The sequence below is a fragment of the Heliangelus exortis genome, chromosome 1, assembly GCF_036169615.1.
Source record: "Heliangelus exortis chromosome 1, bHelExo1.hap1, whole genome shotgun sequence".
Lineage (NCBI taxonomy): Eukaryota > Metazoa > Chordata > Aves > Apodiformes > Trochilidae > Heliangelus > Heliangelus exortis.
The window spans coordinates 165377350-165400412 of record NC_092422.1 but is presented as its reverse complement, the minus strand read 5'-3'; the positions used below and the strand labels follow the sequence as shown (position 1 = coordinate 165400412).

At 36.4% G+C, this 23063-nt stretch overlaps 1 protein-coding gene across 2 annotated transcripts in view; it reads right to left on the bottom strand.

Moving 5' to 3' along the window:
* Positions 1-2593: 2593 nt before the first annotated feature.
* TAFA2 (TAFA chemokine like family member 2) overlaps positions 2594-23063 on the bottom strand; it is a 184999-nt gene continuing 164529 nt past the window's right edge. Inside the window, exons 5-6 of one of the 2 annotated variants that reach the window (XR_011723903.1) lie at positions 12081-12328; positions 2594-4745 (exon numbers count right to left, since the gene is read on the bottom strand). Coding sequence is in view for 1 of the 2 variants with exons in the window: in XM_071733515.1 (XP_071589616.1) it covers positions 4734-4745 (12 nt within the window). In the remaining variant the exon portion in view is untranslated. The remainder of the gene's footprint in view (positions 4746-12080; positions 12329-23063) is intronic. The other variant, XM_071733515.1, reaches the window with a different exon arrangement.

The window sequence follows — 23063 nt, the reverse complement described above, 5'->3', positions numbered from 1 at the left end:
AGCCATAAATCCCAGACTACAGCAACTTTAGGTTACCTCATTGTTATAGGGAACAAAAGAATGGTTCTGCTGTTGTAGAGAATCTAAACAGAGTATTACAGCTATGCATATAAATATAATTTAAGAGCTAATATAGAACATTTACAGTTCGAGCTCATATGGGTGGTATTATTCCAGTCATAAAAAGTATTTCTTGAATTATTTGAGCAATAAACTGGTTTTCAGAAAACCAGATATATTTCAAATTTTTCAATAATGATGTGATTAGTGATTTTTAATAACAAAAATCGATTATCAAGGAACAACTGGATTTACTTCCACACAGAATTACCTGTATAGTAGCAAGTAAGAAAATAGAGGGAAGGTCTTTTAACTATTGGTCTGAATAGGGACAGGCATATGAACTTGCTTATTCAGAGATTTCTAAGCAAAATGCTGAGTGTTTAGCTGCAGCTGAAGGCCTTATCCAAATACTACTGGAATCACCAGGGCACCTTACAATTTCTGTGGTCTGGCTTTGAAGTAAACACGAAGAGACACATAAGAGAGACCTTTACACCGCTCTGGAGAACAGACCTGAGGACCTGCTGTCACCACTGTACTCCAGTGCTCCCATGCAGGATTCACACCCCCAGAACCTACATCTCTGGTGATGAAACCATCCTGCAACGGTTCTGCCTAGGATGGGATCCCACTATCAGCACTCAGAGTCATTCCCTAATACAATAATTTCCAGCTGTCACCATCAGTGGTCCTCCTGTCAGGTGTTCTCAAGTTAGTTTTGGATTAAGAGATGTTGGCAACACTTGTCATCACCAAAACAAAGTTTTGGGAAATTCAGCCTTTTCACATACTACTTCTTGTAATTACTACATAGGCAGTACAGATTAATACAGCAGATGCAAAACAGAGTCTTGGAAGACATTTTTGCTAAAATATTTACAATGATTGACTGTAAAGTGGTATCAGGGAAGTTAACACATTACAGAAACAAGTTAATCAGGATACAAACTGTTATTCTCATTATTCAGTTTGCAGCCACTGAAACCATGAGAAATCATTTAATACCATCAGATGGTTCAGGTGTGGCAATGTTTGATACAGAGCTATCTACCTGTCATCAAAAAGAAACTAGAGATTAAAGCAAGACTTCTATTACAAAGCCAAACTGTGCTCCTTTTCCTTGCCAGTATATTGGTTAACAACAGATGTGTACAATTCAGTACATGAAGAAGAATGCAGTAAATCAACAGAAAAGGATGCCAATCACACCTTTCTGTTTTGTTGTTATAGATACCCATTCATTACCTGGAAACCGTAAAAGCCAGCTGTACAATCACAACGAACAAAAAAAAATCCAGTGAATGTTTTTATGAAGCCTAACAAAATAACATGCTTTCTAGGAGATTTTTAGCTTCAAAACAAATCTATCTGATGCACTCTGTTTCCAGTTTTAAAGCGTATAAACACACAAAGCTGGTGAAGCGCTGGCTTGCTGGAGTATTAAAAGCCTATACAAGTAGCATTCTTGAGCAGAGCTGGGAAAGCCAAGTTTTAGGAGATTTAGGATAGACAAGAAGACTCAGAGGTTGTAGGATAACAGGTGGATATAAAGGTAGTAACAGTGGTACCTGCAGATGTATCAAAGATTAGCACCTACTTATGACCAATAACCCAGAGAGAACTAAGACAGTCTTGAATGTTTTTTAAGCCCTATTTTATATTCATTATATTTATATTCATTAAGACTCATATCAGGGTTTCCTTTTTGCTTTGTGACTGGGCCAATACATTTTTTAAAAGGTTTGAAGAAAGCAGTGAGTTTTATTACTGTAGCAATGCACTGCCATATGAATCTGCAGAATGGGAACCCATTTTCTCTTGCAGTTCCAAGTTCTTGATGATTACTGAATTCAAAGGGTAACATGGATTTTCAGCTGATCATAGTGCCTGAGCATCTTTGCAATAGGATGAATCTGTATATGTCAAATAATCTGGGAAGTCATATAAAAGGCATAAAGGAGTAATTGAATCAGGATGCATCTTCCCATGCCTACAGCCTAAACACCAATGGCTGATCTAGTCGCCTGTACTAAATTTTCCACCATAGCACTAAGGTAGGCACTAAGGGCATCTGAAATAGGGTTCCCAGCTTGCTTTGAAATGCACAAGCAGAGTTCACTGTTGAACTGGCTGATTTTTTTTTCTTTTCTTTTCTTTTAAACAGTTCAACAAATTAACCTGAAACATTACTTTTTCAGGAATGTCCACCATATGCTGTTGCTACTATAAAGGACTAAATGAGAATTTTTCAAGATTCCAATTTTTTTAAGAAAAGAACATTTTTAACATTTTTATTCTGCCTGGCCTGAAAGCAACAACATACTTACCATAATCTCCCATGATAATACAAGAAGAGTTGTGCTAGGTACCAGTTTCCTCTGGTAAAAGACCTTTCAGAGTGGTAGGAGATACTTCCAGCTCTACTGAAGACATACAAAACTAATATAATCCTTGAGATTCTCTGAAGAAAAATTATTTTGCTCCATGGGCAAACAGAAGAGATCTGCAAAGTGCACACCCATACAGGGAACTCTATTTTATATTACAATTTTATTCACTTGTTATGAATATTCACAACATTAATCTACTGCAGATAATCTATTCAGTATATTTGAAAATCCATTTATTTTCACTTATTGATAAGCATGTGTTACACTTGTATATAATGCAGTATTTTCAGTGTTGTCTTAAGAACAAAGAAACAAATAAAACAAATATTGAGAAGCATGATGTAGAATTTTGACCAAAGAGAGGCCATATTCAGATTTTACAAAACAGCACATTTACACTTTGCACTGTCCCAGACAATCTCTCTAAGATGCTACCTTCTGTCCTGCACCTGTTAGCACAAATCCATACAATATTAACCATCCTAAAATACTGAGATACCTAGTTGCTGCTACAAAGAGTTTATCCTAATTAAATTTTAATCAGAAAAGAATATCTTTCCCTGCCAAAATTTTTTATTATTTCTCAGCAGAATGATAGAATATACTTCTCTATTTTATTCCCAACAGTCATTTATTTTATTTAAGCTCTCCTGTGCAATAATACAGCAGAGGTAATGAAATAGTTTTGGAACAGCAGGGGCTACTGTGACAAGCAGAGCACTCCAGGGTGTTCATCCATCATAGAACTTCATATATAACTACCTAGTCATGTCGATGGCTTGTAATGATAAAATCATTTCCTTCTTTTTCTGAGAGTCTGGAAACCACACAGGAATTCTATATAGGCTTGCTCTTATATATATTTTGACTATCATTAAGTGTGTGTGGTTTTTATCTCAATGCACCAACACACCCAGTCAGAACACCCTCACCCTCTCTAGTCAGCATGCTTATGCAGTGTCACTGAAAGGAATTGCCAAATTTCTGTTGTATCAATATTACAGATGGTGTAATATACATTAAATGGAGTATAAAATTATACATTCTGTAATAACTTAGAAAAAAAGCTCATAGACGCTTAAGGCCTCTAAATATTGAGGATTTTTCTCCATGTAACAGCACATCACAAAGTTCAAAAATTGCTACTGAAACAGAAAATAAAAAAACGAAATATGGTTTTGGCAAGGATCAGATCTGAATTGGACAATTGTAAGCAAGCAAAATACCCACGATCTGTAAATCTGGGAGGGCATTAGGACTTTTTTCTTTTATAGCAAACAGTCTGAGCAGACATCTATATAAGCATCCAATAGTACTTAGTTTCAAGCAAGAGATTTTATTTTTTAATATAAAGACAAAAATTCTGAATGATTACCATCCAATTTCATAATTGCAAAACTCCTTTACATCCCTGCCTACCTTTATAAAAAGGGATGAAATACTGTCATTGACTGTTTACCATGAATTTCAAAGAATAAAAGGTTGGGAAAGTAAAGTACATATCAGGAACACCCATCCCCTTCAAACTAAATGGAAGTGGTAATTGAGTTTTGACCACTACTTTTTAAACTGCCAAAAAGCTGCAGTAGTTGGTTAGCCTTAGGGAAACATGTCAACCTGACTATACATTCTAATATGACTGATGTATTCAGATAACTATTACTTGTCAACAATAATTATTAACAATGGATATATATTTCCATTCCTATAACAAAAGCAACTTCAAGATGTTGAAATATGTTCCTTTGAGAGCTCCAAGATTAGAATACAAATAAAAATGTCTAAAACTGCGCCATGCCAGAGGACAATTTCTGCAACAGAAATTTAATTAAAGCAGCGTGCAGTCCCACCAGCAATCTGAATGGCAGACCAGGGATCATTTTAGAGAGAAGGAACCAATACACTTTGGAAGTTGACTTCATCAAGATGAAAAGCCATCAGTCCGGAATGGAGAATCCGAGAGATTGCTGCTTTTTCTGCACCTTTTGAATATCAGCTCTTGTGATTACAGCTGCAAATTCCTCAGCAAGTGCAATTTTACAAGTGTACACAGTTTAATCAGTTGAAATCTTTGTGATACAGAAGTTCAAAATAACTTTCCATTGGTTTTGTTCTCAAGGCTGTTGGTGACTGCAAGCCAGGTTCACACTGAAACAATTGATTCTGAAGGACACACCCCAGTAACATAAAATTTCACTTCAAGGATTGCCTGGAAGAATGAAATTCGTATGTGTTGCATTTAACTTTATCAGCCTTGAGACTTACTTGATTTGTCTTTACCTATCGGGTTACCTGTAAAGAAAAGAAAATCAGAAAATCAGAACTGTACACAGCGAATCTACTTCTGAAGTACTGTAAAGTAAGACTGAAATACAAGACCTGTGCCAAGCAAAGCTCTTTCAATTGTTTTTAAACAAATGAATAATTCCCAATGGTAATAGATGGGACTGTTCCCCAGTTTAAATTGTGTAGTTAAGTGCTTTGATCATGTTGGACCTGACAAGGCAAAACTGAAATGCGACTGTGTTTAAAAATATAACACAAAAATCCAAAGGTCACAAATTACCAACCCACAAATGTCAAAAGCTTTGGTTTCAAGAATTTCTGTATTTTGCTCATTTTTTTCAATGTTAGAACTTTTTCATGGTAATAACTATGCTTTTAAAATGTTAGCCATTGAGTATAATAGTGACTGATATTGGACATGTATTCTTCTGTTCTTTGTATGCTACTTTAAAATGCAATGTCCTGTTAAGGGCTAAATGCATCTTAGCAAGCAATAATTACTTTGTGGAGAAACAGAACAAAAATTATGCATTCATAAACAGGAGATAGACATATCCTGTTATTGACATGTTATAAAATAACTACCAAGGAGTTCACTCAGAGTGATTTCACCCATCCTAACATGAAACAGGAGTGGAAGAGGAGGACCAGATAGCGTGGGAGAGGAAGTATTTCATGGGGAAATAATTGGACTTTCCCTGTGTCTGATCTGAATTTTAAACACTAAAAGAAAAAAAAAATAATCCATCATATCAAAGAAACATAACTTTAAGGAATATTTCTGCTGTGTCAGTCGATACAATTAATGATCATGCAACATTTTAATATCAAATTGTGTCAGGGGAAAACATCCCAGTTCTGGAGGAACAACCCACTGGAATGGTTGCAGTGGCACTTTGTGACATCAAAGGGCATATACTTTTCATTTTGATCTCAGAGAGAGGGTTCGTGGTCCTTCAAGATGAAACATTCTTTTGCCCTCAGCAAAACTGTTTGCATACAGCTCTCCCCAGCTCTGCAGAGCATGAATGTAGAGCAGAATATTAAAAAGACTGTTCAAGGACTTCATTATTTCTGTTTGCCTTCTCCACCAAATTGTTTCTAGCAACTGCACTTAAGGAGGCAACAAAAAAATTGTGCTTTGTGATTTTTATAATACAGGGGTTTGTGTATTTATTTTTTTGTTGTTGTTGTTCTTGCTGCTAGTAACAGCCTCATGTGGCCCTTTCTATAGTGGAAGATTGCCTGAAAAAGTAATGACGAATTAATTTAAAAGTCAGGCAACATATTTCTGTGCCCTGCACCAAAGCTCAAAAGGTTGACACAGCATCTTATTGTTATTTATGTTTTGCTTTATTGTAACAGGCAGGAATTCTACTCCTGGACCCAGGTGCCACCAAGTTACAAAATGTAATATCTTCTGCAGGTGGATTTTCACTAGCTTCATGTAAGATACACACACACACAGAGAAAATTATATATTTATATATATAAAAAAACTGTGATAAATCAACTGATATAAAGCACACTGCAGACACATCAAAAGATGTGAGACTTCCAGAGAGTCTATGTAGATGCAGAGGTCAAAGCTTCTTACTTTTTCCAAACAGAGCAGACCAAAATCAAAGCAGAAATAGAGGACAGATTCCTCAGAGGCACAGCTGATTGGGACAAGTCCATGGAACTCATCTGAATTCTTTATTCTGCCTACATACCCACAGAGAAAACCTTGGCTATTAAAAAGAGAGAGTGCCAGATGACCTTTGAGAGACCATGTAGACCATGAGCTATCTATCAATGTACCCTCGCTGCAAAGAAGGGTAATGATATCCTGGGCTATACTGACAATGAAACATTGTCAGCAGGTTGAGGGAGGTGATCCTGCACCTCTGCCCAGCACTGGTGAGGCTGCACATGCGGTCCAGTTTGGGGCTCCAGAGTACAAGAAAGATAAAGAGCTACTGTCCAGAGTCCAGGAAAGGGCTGCTAAGGAAAATAAGGACTGTAGAGAGTTTTCAAATGAAGAAAGGCTGAGATGAAAGGCTGAGAAGATTCAGCCTGCAGAACAGGAGACTCAGCGGGGAGTATTTCATCAATGTGTACAAGTCTTTGAAGAGAGGGTGTGGTGGTTTTGGCTGAGATAGAGTTATTTTTCTTCACCGTGGAGGTATGGGGATGTGTTTTGGATTTTTGCTGTAAACACTGTGTTGATACTACAGGGGTGTTTTCATTGTTGCTGAGCAGTCCTTCCAGAGTCAAGGCCTTTTCTGCCTCTCACATTGCCCCATCAGCAAGGAGGCAGGGGATTCACAAGAAGTTGGGAGGAGACAGAGCTGGGACAGCTGACCACAATCAACCAAAGGGATAGTGCACACCATATCACATCGTGCTTAGCAATAAAAGTAGGGGGAAGAAGAAGGAAGGAGCAGGGGAATGGGGGTAAGTTTAGAGTTATGGCATTTGTCTTCCCAAGTACCCATTACACATGATGGAGCCTTGCTTTCCTGGAGATGGTTGAACACTTGCCAGACAATGGGAAGGAGTGACATTTGCTTGTTTTGCTTTTGTTGCACGCATGGCTTTTGCTTTACCTATTAAACTGTCTTCATCTCAACCCATGAGTTTTCTCTCTTTTATTCTCCTGATTCTCTCCCCATCCCACCAGGGATAAGTGGGTGAAGAGTTGTATGGGGCTTCCTTGATGGCTGGGGATAGACCACAACAGAATGTGCAAAGATAGACCCAGCATCTTTCCAAGTCATGTCTAATAACAAGACAGGAAGCAGTGGGCACAAACTGAAAGACAGGAAATTTCCTCTCAGGAAAAACACCTGTACTGTGAGGGTGACTGAGTACTGGCACAGGCTGCACAGTCTCCATCTTTGAAGATACTAAAAAGCCATCTGGTCCTGGACTACCAACTCAAGGTATCTCTGCTTGAGTATGGGGGCTGAACTTCCAGAAGTCCCTCACAACCTCAGCCATTCTGTGATTTATTATTTCTATCACAGCCAGCTCTGCCAATGCATGAACTAAGGTGATAGGCTGCAGGTTGCAAAACAAGTATTCCCATGCATACAAGACTGTTCAAGTTACATGGCTTTATGGAAGTGCAAATGTGTTCTATTTAGTCACTCAGAAAAATCATAATCTACAGGCCTATCTGCTCCCCATCATCAACTTGTACAACCGTGTGCTGAAAATATCCCTATAAAAGCAATACATAGTGTTACAAAGACTAAATAGGTGATATCAAGAAGAAAAAAATCAGATAACTGTTCAAATCTCTGCTCTGTAACAGGTGGCTAATCATATACAAAGGTCATTTTGTTTATACAGACTGAACAGGAAGTCAAGCTGCATATTCTTAGTTTTTATGATTATGTGCTTGGAGTTCTTAACTGCTTTCCCTTGCCAGAATTGTTATTATTTTGCATGCTCTCCTTTTTTTTTCTCTCCTTTTCTTCCATTAACTTCCAGTTCACACAATACTACTCTGAGTAACATGCATTGTGAACCATATTTACCTCTATGTAAGAAGGTAATACTTGTTATGTGCAAGCACAGACCAGACATTACCATTAATGGCACTTATATATCTATGTACATTCAGGAGAGAATAAACCTCCTGAATGCTAAAGGCATTTTTTAGCTAGTAGCTAGTGATGCTATTCCCAGAAATGCTTAATTTTGGGTATAGTAAAAGCTATTTCATTTCAGTGGCTGGGAAGCAAAGTATTGCACCAAAGGTCTTAATAAGAAGAGGGGGTCTGACAGCACTAGACATCTGATTTTTAAAATCCTAAGAGAACAGTAACACACTGAATGAGTGCAAATCAAGTCTAATCAATTTTTCAGTTAATAATTAATACGCACGGAAAATTAGCTCTGATGCTGTTTAACAACACAAGTTAAAAAAAAAAAAAAAAGGATGTAAAACCTTTAGTATCCTAGGTGTTGAGCTGAATTAATTTGTTCATCCTTGGAAGATAATTACTCCCTTTATGCTGATATATTTTTTAACATAGTTGTTATATCATAAATACAATGCATTAGCCTCTCTTCACTTTCTTGTACTAAATGTGCCATTAAAGTATAATTATTCTGCAGTTGCAGACTTTTTAATTTAATTAGTGAGTAGCTGCTGGAAATTGGCTGTAATTGTATGTGAATTCACTTATTTTATTTTAAAACAGCAACATATAATTACATGCAACCAAAGTTTTCCACATTTCTTCTACTCACTAGATGTTCAAAACAAATTAGTCTTTGGGCAGAACACATTTGCCAGGGTAACCTAGAGTGGGCCACAGATGAAAAGACCTCAAAGGCAGCTCAAGAAATTTCTGGACATCTCCCATTCCAGTGCTGCTGACAGTGGAAGAAAAATATCCCCATTTATGAAATTCCAACAGCTGATGAATACCATAAATAATACTATCTATTCTGTAATAACAGGTTCTCAGTAAAAGCCTGGTCTGATAATTCTATTCAAGACTTCCTTCTGGCTCAGAGGAGGAAAGGAGGAAAATTAAGACTATAGCATGTAAAGAATGGTTGAGTGAATATTGTCTGAACAGTAAAATAATTTTCCTTAATTTCATGCACCTAAGCATCAAAGTTACAGGATCATAATTAGGTATAGTACAAATCTGCTGTTTCTTCAGAGAAATAAATGTATCATGAATTACTTGCTAACTATAGAACAGTTTATACTGCAAATGAGGCTCATAGGTAATTATTATTTTTAAAATTGTGAAGAAAATAGAAGAAAAAAAAATAGTCTACTGAACTAAGTGTGTGTTGGAACATTCCATAATGCAATTTAGAACATCACTATTTTTTTTTAATGTCAACTCTTTCAATTTTTCTCTTTTTACTGCAAACCATACACAAAATCCATATTAATAACAGACTCTTGCAACTTAGCATCTTGCCTTTCTATGAGTGTCCTTGCAGCTCTAATTCTACTCATCTCTTTTTTATCATGCATAGTCAACAAGATTCAGTAGAGGAGGTGTGTTGGAAGGAGATCTATTATAATATTGTCAGGACCATGTATGGGTGCAAATGCAGAAAGGGCCAAATTTTTAAGCCAGTGTTTCTTCCCTCCACAGATGGAACAGCAGAATGATGGACCTTCTCTAGCAGTACACTAGCAGTACATTTCCATCCACTTTGTGTCCTTACTTTTTTTTTTTTTCCTTTTACTGTCTGTAAACAGACCGCAAAAAAAATTTAATAAAATATGGTCAGCAACATGATTCTTTGGGAAACCTTCCCGAATAAGAAATGGACTTGGAATGGAAAAAGAGCTATATCAGTCTTATTTTTCCATGAAAGAGTTAACTTTGTTATCATAGTGAAAGTCTAATCCAAGTACTACAGTGCAGAAACAGAAGGCCCCATACAACCAGAAACAAACATCTGCCAATGCATTTTTCCTGCTTATGCCCCATGTGAATGAGGTTGAGGTTGGAAATTAATCCTTTGAACAGATGGACGTTCACTATTTCCTGGAACTTCAAAATCTATACAGTATGTTTGCCATGCACTACCATGCATACATGGCTTATGAAGGCAAATGCCAGTTTGCATTGTCACTTCTGCATTTTTATTCACTGAAGCAGTTCAACCTGAAAGCTTGGAAGGTGCTTCTGAGAGTTGGATGTGGTGACCACAACCACATTTCCAACTGACAATTCTGTGATTCTGATCTAATACTACTACCTGGTACAACTGGTACTCAAAATTACTTTGCAAATCTCAACAAAGGACAGGCTCACAATTTTCACACAGCTTGAAAATCCTGTAATTTATTTTCTAAACTGGTGAAGCTGGGCAAAAAGAGCTCTTAAGGACATTTTTGCAATAGGGCATTTTGCATAGAGGTGTGGACTTGTGTGTTTATGCTAGATAAATAAAGTTTCTGGGTCCAGAAGGAACCATTCCAAAATTATAAGAAATGTGCAGGTGATTCAAACATATTTCAAGGTTACGCTTGATAAAGAAATGCATCAGAGAATGGTGAGTTGGGAAACAGGCTGTTTTTTCAGTCCCACATATTGCTATTTGACTTGGGCTAATGACAAAAGCCAAAATTTGAGTGATTTGTGAGCACTTCAGAAAACAGGTTTTTAGTGATAACTATATGTATTTATTTACCTCCTGCATGGATTACATATATATATATAGTCTTCTTTTCTAGCCTTCACAGGTTTCATTCCTGTGTTCATTCATTCCTTCATAAAACTTTGGCTCTACCTAACTTTCAATATCAAGACTCAAGAACTTTAAATTTTTCCCTTAACTTTATTTTAGGCACTACAATATGAAATGTGTAAACATGTTCCCAAGCCTGTAACAGTGCCATTTGGTATTCTATATCTTCAGGTCTGTCCTTTGGCAAACATCTCTAACTCATTTTATTAACTAAACAGAACATTTCCCAGTACACTTACATGGCTCAGAAGTTTCCAGTGTCTTTGATAACTACCAGACTCAGGTTTTTTTTAATTTTTCATATTTTTTTTGCACTTTGACTAATCAGAATTGTATTTGTGATCACTCTTGTGCTTAGGCCCTTCCATTAAGAAGACACAAACATGTTGAAAACACATTTCAAGCAAAGCCATTTGAAGTATAATTCTGCATTTCATGTTTTCCCACTACTCTTAATGATTTCAGCAGGAAATTTTTGCTGTTGAAAATGAAGATCTAGACAATCTGTATTATAAAACAGTAATTAAAACTAAAAGGGTCTGAAGATCTTTCACATGTACATTGAACGTTCTACTTGCTCCAAATAATTAGAAAGTTAGGACTAGAAAAAGAGGGACAGGAAGAACACTTTGGAGCATAGCATACATTCCTGAAAATGGCAGGGTTCTTCATCTTAAACATGGTTTTAAGACTCAACAGACATCTACAATATTTAAGGAATATAGTGGCAAATAGCCTTCCTCAAAGTATGGCTTGATGAGCTTTCAGCTACAAAGTGGCACCTAACTCAATGTCCCAAGACATGCTTCCTTCTTCAGTGATGTTCTCTTGTCCAGAGCACATGTTGCCCTCCCATGATACTGGCTAACTTAAATTTAAAAATTGGCTCTACTTTTGAAAAGACAGAGAGAGAAGAAAGACATTTAAAGGATCTCAGAAGCATCTGACTGACACACTGAGGCTGCTCAGGAGTACACCTCACCCTCTCCAACCACCCTCCTGAACGTCAGCCCCAAAAAATCACGATTATGGGGCATCTGCAGCAAACTATGCAACTATAATGAGAAGTAAGGTATAACAATTCCTGTTAATACTCTGTAAACCTGTATTTGTACACACCTGCTGTTCTGTGAGTAATAAACCAGGGCTGGAACACATTTTCTGGAGTGGTTTGACTCTTTATTCCTCAGCGAACGTTCTGGCCCTTCCTTAGAATCCGACCAAGACTAGGATTCATCACACCTAGTGCTCCAACGTGGAGCCAGAATATTTTGTGTGTGTGGAAAAATCAAAAATTATCATCAGGCACAGCAGAAACCTCCTTTCTCTACTTCTCCATTCGGACTTGAAGAGTTTTACACGTTTGCCTAAGAAACAAACACATGTCAAGTACTACACTGTTATGGAATCAGTTACAGAAAACAAAACTGGGTTAAATGGAATTTTCTTTAACTTACAAGGAAAAGTCCAAAATGACAGGAAAAAACATACTTCAGAATAACTTCTCTAAGGAAAAAAGCATGGTCTCACACCCCAAAGCAATAATAGTAACCCCAGAGGAAAAACTTTAAAAATACTCAAATTACAACTCATAGGCTTGTCATATAAAAAAAACAAACCAACCAACCAAAAACCAAACAAAAACTCCAACAACAAAACCCAACACCACAATAGAAATTGATATATAACTCTCATTATTGCAAGTACAAAACAGTAATTGAAAATTTCTTTGAAAATAAGTCCATGGATAGACCTGTGGCACAGAAAAGATCCATGAAGTCAGAAATGAAAGATCTGAGCATGTAAAATCCAAGCATTCTAATGATAACTATATTTGCAGCTGTTTCTATGGTTAATAGGTTACAAGAAACATCATAAAATAACAGATGACACATTTCAGAAGACAATATTCAATTGAGACATAGTTATTAGAATAGATATTTGGCTTGCTGGTAATGATTGCTTCCAAAAAAAGTTGTACAGCACCTCAAAATACCACCTAAATTTCTTTAATTAATGCTTCCAGAAAGACTTTTATGTTCCTTTTTTTTTTTTCTTTAGGCTTTTTAACTTAAATGTCATGCTGCAGATCATAAGAAACACATTACAGATTAAACACACATATGTTTATGTCATAAAATGATATATTTGATGAACTGTTGCTTAAAAAAAATTCTGCACATTTTGATACTATGAAACAAATTAATATGGCTTTGTATTTATATTTCCTTGAACTTGATAGTTTACAAAATAAATTTAATTGATACAACTTATTGGGACAATTATCATAGTATGTATTTAATGAACACATAGGAGTTATGTCAAGGTGAAATCTAATTCATTAGTCTCTTGAATGTATTTCTTATCCCCTTCCAAAAGGCAATACCACCACAATGCACATGCCTAAACTTTCTCAATGTTTATGTAACTCAACAGAGAAATTAAATTTATGATAGAATTGCTTTAACTTCACAAAATTTTTTATCTTAATAGCAGACTTAAAAACGTAAACCTTATTTTACTTTCTGTAACAGATAATAACTGTAGCCATTCAGACAAGGATATTTCCTCTTGAGGTTTTTGTGGTGATCACAACGCCATGGTCGGACTGCAGCATGGCAGCATAAAAGACTGCAAGACAATTAATTGAATAAATGTAACTTTCTTCTCTTTTACACCTCTTATTTCATCTTAAGTCAGAGCTAAAAACAACATCCTTCCCCACTTACAGATGGGGAAACTGAAGTGTACTTAATTAAGAGTCATGATACCCTTCCAACTGTGAGAAAGTAAACGAAGGAGGAGGGATGGGAGCAGAGTCCCTCTGTCTTTGGCTTTAAATGACCTCAATTATCTCAAGAAAAGCCTACTATTGTTCCTGACTGGAAAGAAAAACCTGCATCAATCAGTTTCCTGTGCTTAATATTAAAAAAAAAAAAAAAAACAAACCACAAAAAAACCAAAACAAAAAACCCAAAAACAAAGAAACAAAAACCAAACAAAAAACCTAACCCTGTTTTAAAACTAGGTTGAGATTTTAAATCCTCTTATAGGTATAACAGATTTTCATCTTTTAATATCTTTTTCTAGAAATTTGATAAGATTGAACTTCAAATTATCCCCACAAAAAATCAGGTAGTCTAAATTCATCACATCTGTTATCTTTTACTTCGGATATTTAAGATTTCTTTTTTTTTTAGGGGGGGGGGAAGGGGGGTGGATTATGAATGGAGAGTAAAAAGCCATTTGGACAAGATCAAAATAGAAATATAATTTCCTTACCTGTAATTTTATCTTCTCTATGAGGTTACCTGCTGCTCTGTTAAAATGCAGTACTGATGTGTTTTCTGCCTTTGTCCCAAGCTTCAGGGATTCCAATGGTGATTTTTCCCCACTTTTTTACCAGCTTCCACTGCTGGCATTTTGAGGTAGTGCACTCACATTTGGCTCCAGGAATACTGCCATAGCTGAGGGAATATAAGACAACTAAAAAACAAGTTAGAAAACAGCAGAGCAATATCCAGGCAGGGGAAAAATTGTTTAAAAACAGTGAATCAACTTAATACCCTTCAATCATTTCCCTTTCTCTTTTTATCCATTTAGAATCTCCACATGAAGAAAAATCTTCCCGTTCTTGGAGAAATTTTAGTCAAAGTAGTGGGTGTTGACAGAGTAGTGGGGAGCCACTCAGAGAATACAAAATTACTATAAGGGAATCTAATTTTAACTTTCTCCATTTTGAGTACCCATCACAGCATCACTCTAATGCAGATAAGAAAGAGGAGAAAGGTGGCAGATTTGGAGGATTTCAGAAAAAAAAAATAATACTCCATCTTAAGAGGGGGAAAAGAAGACTTCAGGGCTTTTCACCTATAAGGATTTCTCATCGCCCAGGGAAAAATAAAGTCTGGTTCACTAATAAGTTGTCAAGTCTATGGTTGTGGTCATCTTGATCATCAGAGAAAAAGAAGGAAACACAGAACCTAGTACTGTCAGTTTAGTAAGTAAATAAATCAAGCCCAAATCAGAGAGCATGTCCACCATCCATGCTTGCAGTTGTGTAGGTGACAAAATTTCAGTGTCATTGTCTTGTATTTTTTACATGTACTTGTCACAGGTTCTCATGGCATTGCTGGAAGAAGATAGCATAACACACTTGTATTAATTCCAGGAAAGTATGGCTTTGATGTTTTCCCTGTTCTTTGTCCTGAACTCATGACAAGCTGATGTGCTTTATTAGCATCATTCCTGAATTGATTAGAATTGTCTTCTTGCTTGAGTATATTGGAGATTTCCAGGTGAAAATTACAACCACTGTAGCTCCTGGGGATCACCTTGATACTGTTTCTGAATTCACAGTATGCAGAAAAGACATATACTATCACAGGAAAAAATGAACTCTAAATATTTAACTTAAAATATTTGGCATTCAATTTGCCTTCCTTAAAGAGCTTGGCCAGTTGTCTTCATACCTGCATCTTTTCATTATCTCTGATGAGCATGTCACCCAAGACAAGGTAAGTATGAATGAATTGGAGCAGTTAATCACAATTAGACACTGGTATTCTAAAATCTCAAGTAATGAAGGACAGACCAAAAGGCTCTGAAGAGGTTGTTGTCTTCAAATTTCAAGAACGTAAATACAAATTATGTGCTTTAAGATCAACACAGAGAAAAAGGACTCTGGTGAATTCTTCAATGACACTCTAAAAAGAAACTGATTTTGCAAGTAGTCATCTTCACATTTGTCAAGTTGAATTTTGGGAGAAAGTGTCCTGTTCCTTTTTCATCCTTTGAAAATGTTGAACAATAATTATTAACAACTGGAATTCGAAGGATCCTTTGAAGATAAATTTGCTATACTTTTGTTGTCCAGGTTCACTTTTAAAACATTACAAGGTGGGAGGAAAGAGGGATCTGGGGATTCTGTAAGAACAACTACTTCGATTTTTCAGTGCATTTCCCTGAATTGGTAACAGCACAAGCAGAGGTAAAGTCCTTTGGTCTTCATTGGCAGGAAAACGTTCCTGAGCCACAAAGCTTGATTTCAAGACGAAGGAACAAGCTGTTCTTGTTCTGGATAGCATCAGTAAAATATTTTCTGGCATTCTTGAACCCAAAGAGGAAAAGCTGTTTTGGACCCCATAAAACATGCAGCTCCAGTAAAATTCTAAAATATTCTGTTACTCCTAAGTTTGCAGATATGTGTTGGTTAGACACAATTCATGGTTTTCTTGAGATCATACCCACCCTGAAAAACTGGAGACACAGTTGTGTTCACTTCTGGCTTCAAGGGTCTTGCCAATATAATTCTACCAGTCCAATCAAAAAATAAGTAGTGGGGAATTGGTTATTTTGTAGCTTCACTCAGAGTCTCCGTTTCCGATCTTTACAGCATTTCTCACTTCCAATATGGAAGGGGATGAATCATCATCAGTTCTGCAAGATCTGACAAGCCATCATCTGTGTATGCTAAAAATGCAGTAGAAGAAAGGTAAAAGTTGATTTTATGCAAAATCTGAAGTCCTTTGGAGTCTTCATACATAGCAGTAGTCTTTCCTAAGATTATCCCGATGGAATAAGGAGTAAACTACAAGCTATTTCTTAGGGAAATTAATTATATGTTGGTCCGCTTCTTTTTTTAATTTGGTCACAGACATCAATCTTCCACTTACTCTTGCACAAAAATCTTTTTTTTTTCATTTTGAAGAGTCCTCAGATACGACAGCACTATCTTCATTATTCTTATGAAGAAATAAGAGTTACAACCATGCTCACTTTGCTCTGCAAGGGAATAGTATCTACTTAATCTGATTTCAGCTGGTTTGAGAGTTGTTCACTCCTCCAGCAGTGACAGTGCATAATTCCCTGTATGACAGACCTTCTCCACTTGATATTGATTCTTACCCATTTTTCTGCTTCTCTATTAGAAGGCAGAAAAGTGAATCAGGGCAGCACTTCTAATAAGTAAGGAAATACTTCAAGAAAACTGTGATTTTGAAGAACTGAAAGTAATACTTTTTGGACAGTTGGGGGCCACTTTTCCATTCCCTCATATCAGTCCTTCAACTAAGCAGTGATGCACAGTTTTTGAAGTCTGTGCCAAATCCCCATGGAAAGAGACAAGATCCTGCCTGCAGTTATTTAGGTAATAGGTGATGTGAGGTTTCAGAACACTTCAGTCCCTTCGAGCTGAAATGTATAATTTCTGACTTGCAGAAATGAGCCAAAGAAACCCTTACAGATTGCAAAGGAGGGTGAGACAAGGAGTTGTAGAGGATGTCAGCATGACTCACCCAATACTGGCCTTGGAGTATCATCTTCCTATAAGGTAACTTGTGAGGTAGTAGGAGCTGACAAAGATTTCCCAGGAAAAGTAGAAAGGACTGTTTGATATTCAAAGAGCCCTTCTTGCACAGCTCTGAAAGGGCAAAGAAACTGGTAGAAAATGGAGCTGCAAATGAGAGTGGAGACATCTTTGATTTCAGAGCCAGGACTTTTTCACTTTGTGGAAAAGGGGAGAAACACAGGAATTTACATACAGCCTTCAAAACCCATTTCTATTTTCCTTCATAGAGGCAGAAAATCATTCTTCAGACATGAGGTCAATATCTCAAATATGCCAGCAAAGGACAAATTTTGGAAAAAAAAAAACAAAAAACAAATCACAGGTTGAATCTCTTGGGACAAAGGCAGAAAACCTCTTGACTGGACTGATGGAGTGTAGGAATTCCACGTGGAAGAAATTAATGCTTGCAAAAATCATTGATTAGTTAATTAGTGACATGCAACTGAGACCATTTGCATTTTTATTTAAATATTGCAGAAAGACTTCCCTTTTATTTCAGTATAATTCTGTCAATTATCAGGTTCTGCAGAAGCTAAAATGATGCTTTACAATGGATACTAGCTGCAGCCATACCTTAGGAAAAACTATTCCCTCATAAAAATGTATAAACCACAACATAAGTTACTAACACTCTGCAAGTGTGATGAAGGGACTGCAAAAAATTTCATTTCTTATGATTTGTACAGCGTGTCTACTCACAAAAAAATTAGTGTAACACTTCTGAATAGCTGGGGACAAGGCCCAATGTATTCATAAGGAGTTGCAGCAAGAGACTGAAAAAATCAGGAAAAATTGCAATTCTTCTAGGTAAAAGCTGCTAATAAATACACTATCCTGGTTTTAGAAATCGTTTTCTTTCAAGTAATAACAGGCTCCTTATTTTCAGAATGTACCTATGAATATTGCCTTTAACCCATTTTCCTTTTATATTCTTCACCTTCAGTTTTTAATATTAGTATCCATAGGACTCAAAGTCAGAAAAGAACTAAACAAAATTTGAGACTGAAAATGTCTTGAGAGATAAATGTTTGGATTACCTTCACCTGCCTAAAAATTTTACTGACCTTTCATTCTGTGACTTTGCTTATAACATTTCACAAGGTAACACTTTTCCCTTTAATCCTTTTGACCTTCTGTTCTATGAGTATTTTAAGGGCATTTGCTTTGGGGCAAAGGACTATGCCTTGCCTAGATTTATGTGACCTACAAATTAACATCATCAAGTTGTAGGCCTAGAACCATGTCACATGTAGATTTGCATCAGGAACCTTTTCATAGGGTAAAACTAGGCACTCCAACTTCACATTAAGGAAGTAAATTTGGTATATAACAGCTATTTTTAAGATAATCAGTAAACCGCATAGCCCTGAATATGAAGGATTCCTTGTAACATGCATTAGTCGGAAATGCTATTTCCATCAAAATGTCCAAGTGTCCCTAAAAATTAGTGTTAAGGTACCCTACAAAAACCACAGAGCTTCAATATGAAAGAACTGTGATACTAGATCAATGTAATCATTACTGACTAATAAAAAAAAAAAGTTAGCTTGACCCAGAAAATGTCATGCTGTTTCCATTACCAGCTCATTTGGTCCCTAAAATTTGCATGTATTTTTAAGAAAACATGTACATAGAATTTACTGCCATTTCAATGACAGATTAGGTACAGTGGGTCTCTGAGTTAGCAATGAGAAATGTGCTGAGACAGCTGTAAACTTGTCCTAGTGACAGATTAGCCAAAGGCATGGAAAGAGATACCATAGCAACAAAGAGACTGTCACAAGTGCAATCAGTCTTTTCCATGGGTAATATTTTGCTACAGTCTGTGCACTTACTTGCATTATAATCACACCCTTTTTATGAAACCTGAGGTATTTCTACTCACTGCACATATGTGTGTTATTCCTACAAATCTTCATCTCAAATTAAGGTAGAAAGTGAGGAGTCTATAGACAAAGGCTCTGAAGTGAGGCAGGGAGACAGAGGAGATTTACGGTGAGGTGGTTTCTTAATTTATTCATACAGACCCTTAGATGTTAGGAAGAACACTTCCTGTCATTATTTAGTTCTGACACGTGACAGATCTTTGATGTATCTTGTATTTCAAGTTTCACAGCAGTCGAAGAAGCAGGCAAATTGTTTAATGTGATGGAAGTTAGTAGCAGCTTTACACTGAAAAAAATGTGATATGAGAAATATATTGCCTTCCTAGCACTGACTGACCACAACTACCATAGCCTGGCCTATCAGAAACATCCTAGAATAACCCAGGCACGATGCTTATATGATTATTTTCTGCTTTTTCTAATTAAGTGTCATTACTACTACTGTTTTTGAAAAGCTTGGAGGAGGAAGAGGAATAAAGACACACAGGAAGAGACGGCCACAATGGCAATATTTTTTCCAGCTTTGGCAGAAAAATGAAACTTGCTCCAATTTTTTTCCCTCTGCTGCTGCTTAAAGCGCCCACGCATCTGTTGCTCTTGTGGAGCAGCACGATAAACAACTAACGTAGCTACATTGCTAGCATTGATGTCAGGCTCAGTCACAAGAAAAATGTCATTTTCTCCTCATATCCAGGGACACATTTTAGCTCTCTTTTATTATGTTGTCTTACTCAACCAGTGGTTATGACAGAAATGGTAGCAGCTGAATCACCGCTAATGCTTCCTCCTGGCACTGGGAATCTCAGAAGCAGTGGTGCACTACGTAAAGTATTTTTTAAAGGTACTTAACAGAGGTCCTTTCAGTCCTTGTGCTGAAAGGGCTATGAACCACACGGTTTTTAAATTTAAACATAAATAAATAATCCCTTTTTAGTAGCTGTAATTAATTTAGAAAAAACATCCCAGCATGTACAAGTGAGAACAAGGAGACAGGGTAAGAACGTAAGCAGTATTTATAGACAGCAAGAGAACTGCATTGATGCAGTGTAGGGAATGCACATACTGAACACCATTTGGCTTTATATGCAGCCAGTTGGTTTGTTTGGATAGTACATGTTCTTGTCTTCCAAGAATATTATTCCATTTTTAGTTTCTTTTAAAGTCTGAGTGCCATGATGTAAAATTAGATTAAATGGAATATTACAAATATATGACTTCAGGCTTTCTCCAATATTGTTTTGCAATGTAGATAAACACTCTCAGTATGGATTTCTCTCTATCTTGGCAATATTTCTGTTCTTTTCATACTAGTTGGCTATCTCTGATATTGATTTGGAAAGCAGATTTGGATTTGGAATGTAGATAAATATACTCAATATGGATTTATTTTGGGCCCTGTAATATTTCTCTTTTATTTCTCTCTGTCCTTGTATTATTTATTTTATTTTTTATGGTACTCTTCTTTTAGTATTGGTTTGGCATATGGTCATATAGTAATTTATTAGATATTGATTTCTTTCTGTTCTGCAGCACGCTTTTCCCTACATATTAAAAATAATAGCAAATTTTCAGAATTACAATTGCAGTTCCTTCTGCCCCTAACAGAAATGTGGGTGCTCAGCTATTCCACAATTTGGATGCTCTTCCAAAAGATGGCCCCTTATGACCTGTCTGAAAATACTGTTTTCACTCATTTATAGGAAAATGTTGTTCACTGTCACCCTCTAGAGATTTTCAGAAGTTAATAATCAATACCTGCTATTCATTACATCTGGTCTTTTTGTTTATTTACAGTATTTATATTAGTATTAGGATTATATCAGCAAGTCAATTCTAAAAGGTCATGCACTGGTTGCCAGTTTTTGTTGAAAGTTAGATATTGGACATGTTGTTCATCATAGTATGATGCAGCAATTTAATTCAGAACTGTGTATCTTCAGAACGTGAACATTTTTGCAATTACTCCTACATTTTATTGCACCAAAGCTTCTCAAACTCTCTCCAAACTGAAAAAACAGCCTAGAGCTTGGGCTAGTCATCTCACTCTAGAGAGCCTAACCCAAGCAAAGTAAAATAAACTCCACTCCATGAATTTTTACCAGAACTTAGTTTCCACTCCATGCATTTTTATCAGAACTTAGTACTAAGCATTTAGCTGTGCCTCATACCACAAGCAGTTCTATCAAACCAAACTAAAAGATTAAGAATGAGGTCATTCCATTGATGGAATAACCAGAATGAGGTTATTCCATTACTGCACAACAATTCAAAGGTGAGCCAAAGCATTTATTTACTGAGAGGGTGGTCAAACCCTGGAAAAGGCTTCCTAGAGAGGTGGCTGATGCTCCAAGCCTGTCATTGATTAGGAGACATTTGGACAACACCCTTAGTAACATACTTTAACTTGAATTGACCAGGCAGTTGAACTGGGTGACAGCTGTAGGACCCTTTCAACTGTAGATAATTCATCTGATTTATCTTAGGACAAACTGAAACAGTTGCTCTGCTCTGCTCTGCTCTGCTCTACTCTACTCTACTCTACTCTACTCCACCACTCCACTCTATTCTATTTCACATGAAAAATATCCATGGATATTTCTCTATATCATAAAATACCAACTCAGGGACACTTCACCACTTCCCAGCGTGCTCCAAACTAGTCCCAGGGTGGATGCCTGGGGAACCAGAATGCCAGCAGGCATTGCAGCAGGCACTTTCTTACAGGCTATATGCAAAGACTGGTACTCTTACTTAAAGTCAGCCTCTATTCTGAAGATAATGGGCAATGTATTGTTCTTAAAAATACAAGTACAGATTAGCATCTGTCTCTGTTCTTGAAAAACCCCTATCAAGATGTCTGGTGTGGAATAAACTCCATAACTGAGAGATATATAAAATTATTTCTCCTCAGCTCTAATCTGACTGCAAAATGTTGTTTCTTTAAAGGGCTCCTTTGTTTACTAGAAGCACATAACAATTCTTTTAATGTCTTTGTCAGTTTTTATACATAATACTGCTACATACTGTAGTTTTCAACTGATGAGAAAATTCTTCTGTATTAAGCAGACATTTTATTTATTTTGTGTAAAGAAAAGGAAACACAACCAAGAGTGGGTTTTGAATAAAAATAATCATATATTAAAAAAAGCTGTAAGAAGAAGAAAAATTCAAAGGATAAGAAAAATGTCTTTGGAACTTCCCCTTTGTGTGTATTTATCAAAACACTGAGGTTAACCATACAGAAAGAAATTCAATCACTTCCTCTCACAACCATTTCTAGTCTGGAGGCGAATGCTACAATGTGCCTGGTAAAGCTCAGCTATGCACATAATCATTTCATAACACTCCTGAATATCATCTTTTGTTGTGGTATAATTCTCAGGAACATAAACACCCATTTATTTACATGAAGTAAAAAAAAAAAAAAATTACTGTTTTAGCTAAATTGTCATTGCTTCTTCTCCTTTTTCCTCTTGCAATATGCCTAGACCTAAAACAGTCAGATCTAAATCAGCACAAGTTAATTCAGTACTCAGATTATTCCTATACATTTTTCCCCTTGCATTTATTCCTTTTCCATGGTTAGCTCCTTGTATCTGCCCTCTTACACTAATATGCAGACAAATTAGGGAAAACAGTTTAATCCTTCCATAATACATGGTTTTGCATTCTCAAGGTAAACAATCTCAACCTGAGTTTTCTTAACATTTGAATTCTGAGTACCATAACATTCTTGCAGCTTCTAATTCATTATTCATTACCTTATTAGTTTCCCACATCTGAACAAAACACAAAGCCTAAAGTAGATCACATTTTTAAAAATCAGTTAGTTTTCTCCCATTATTCAGTTGTCCTTTTTGCTTAGTG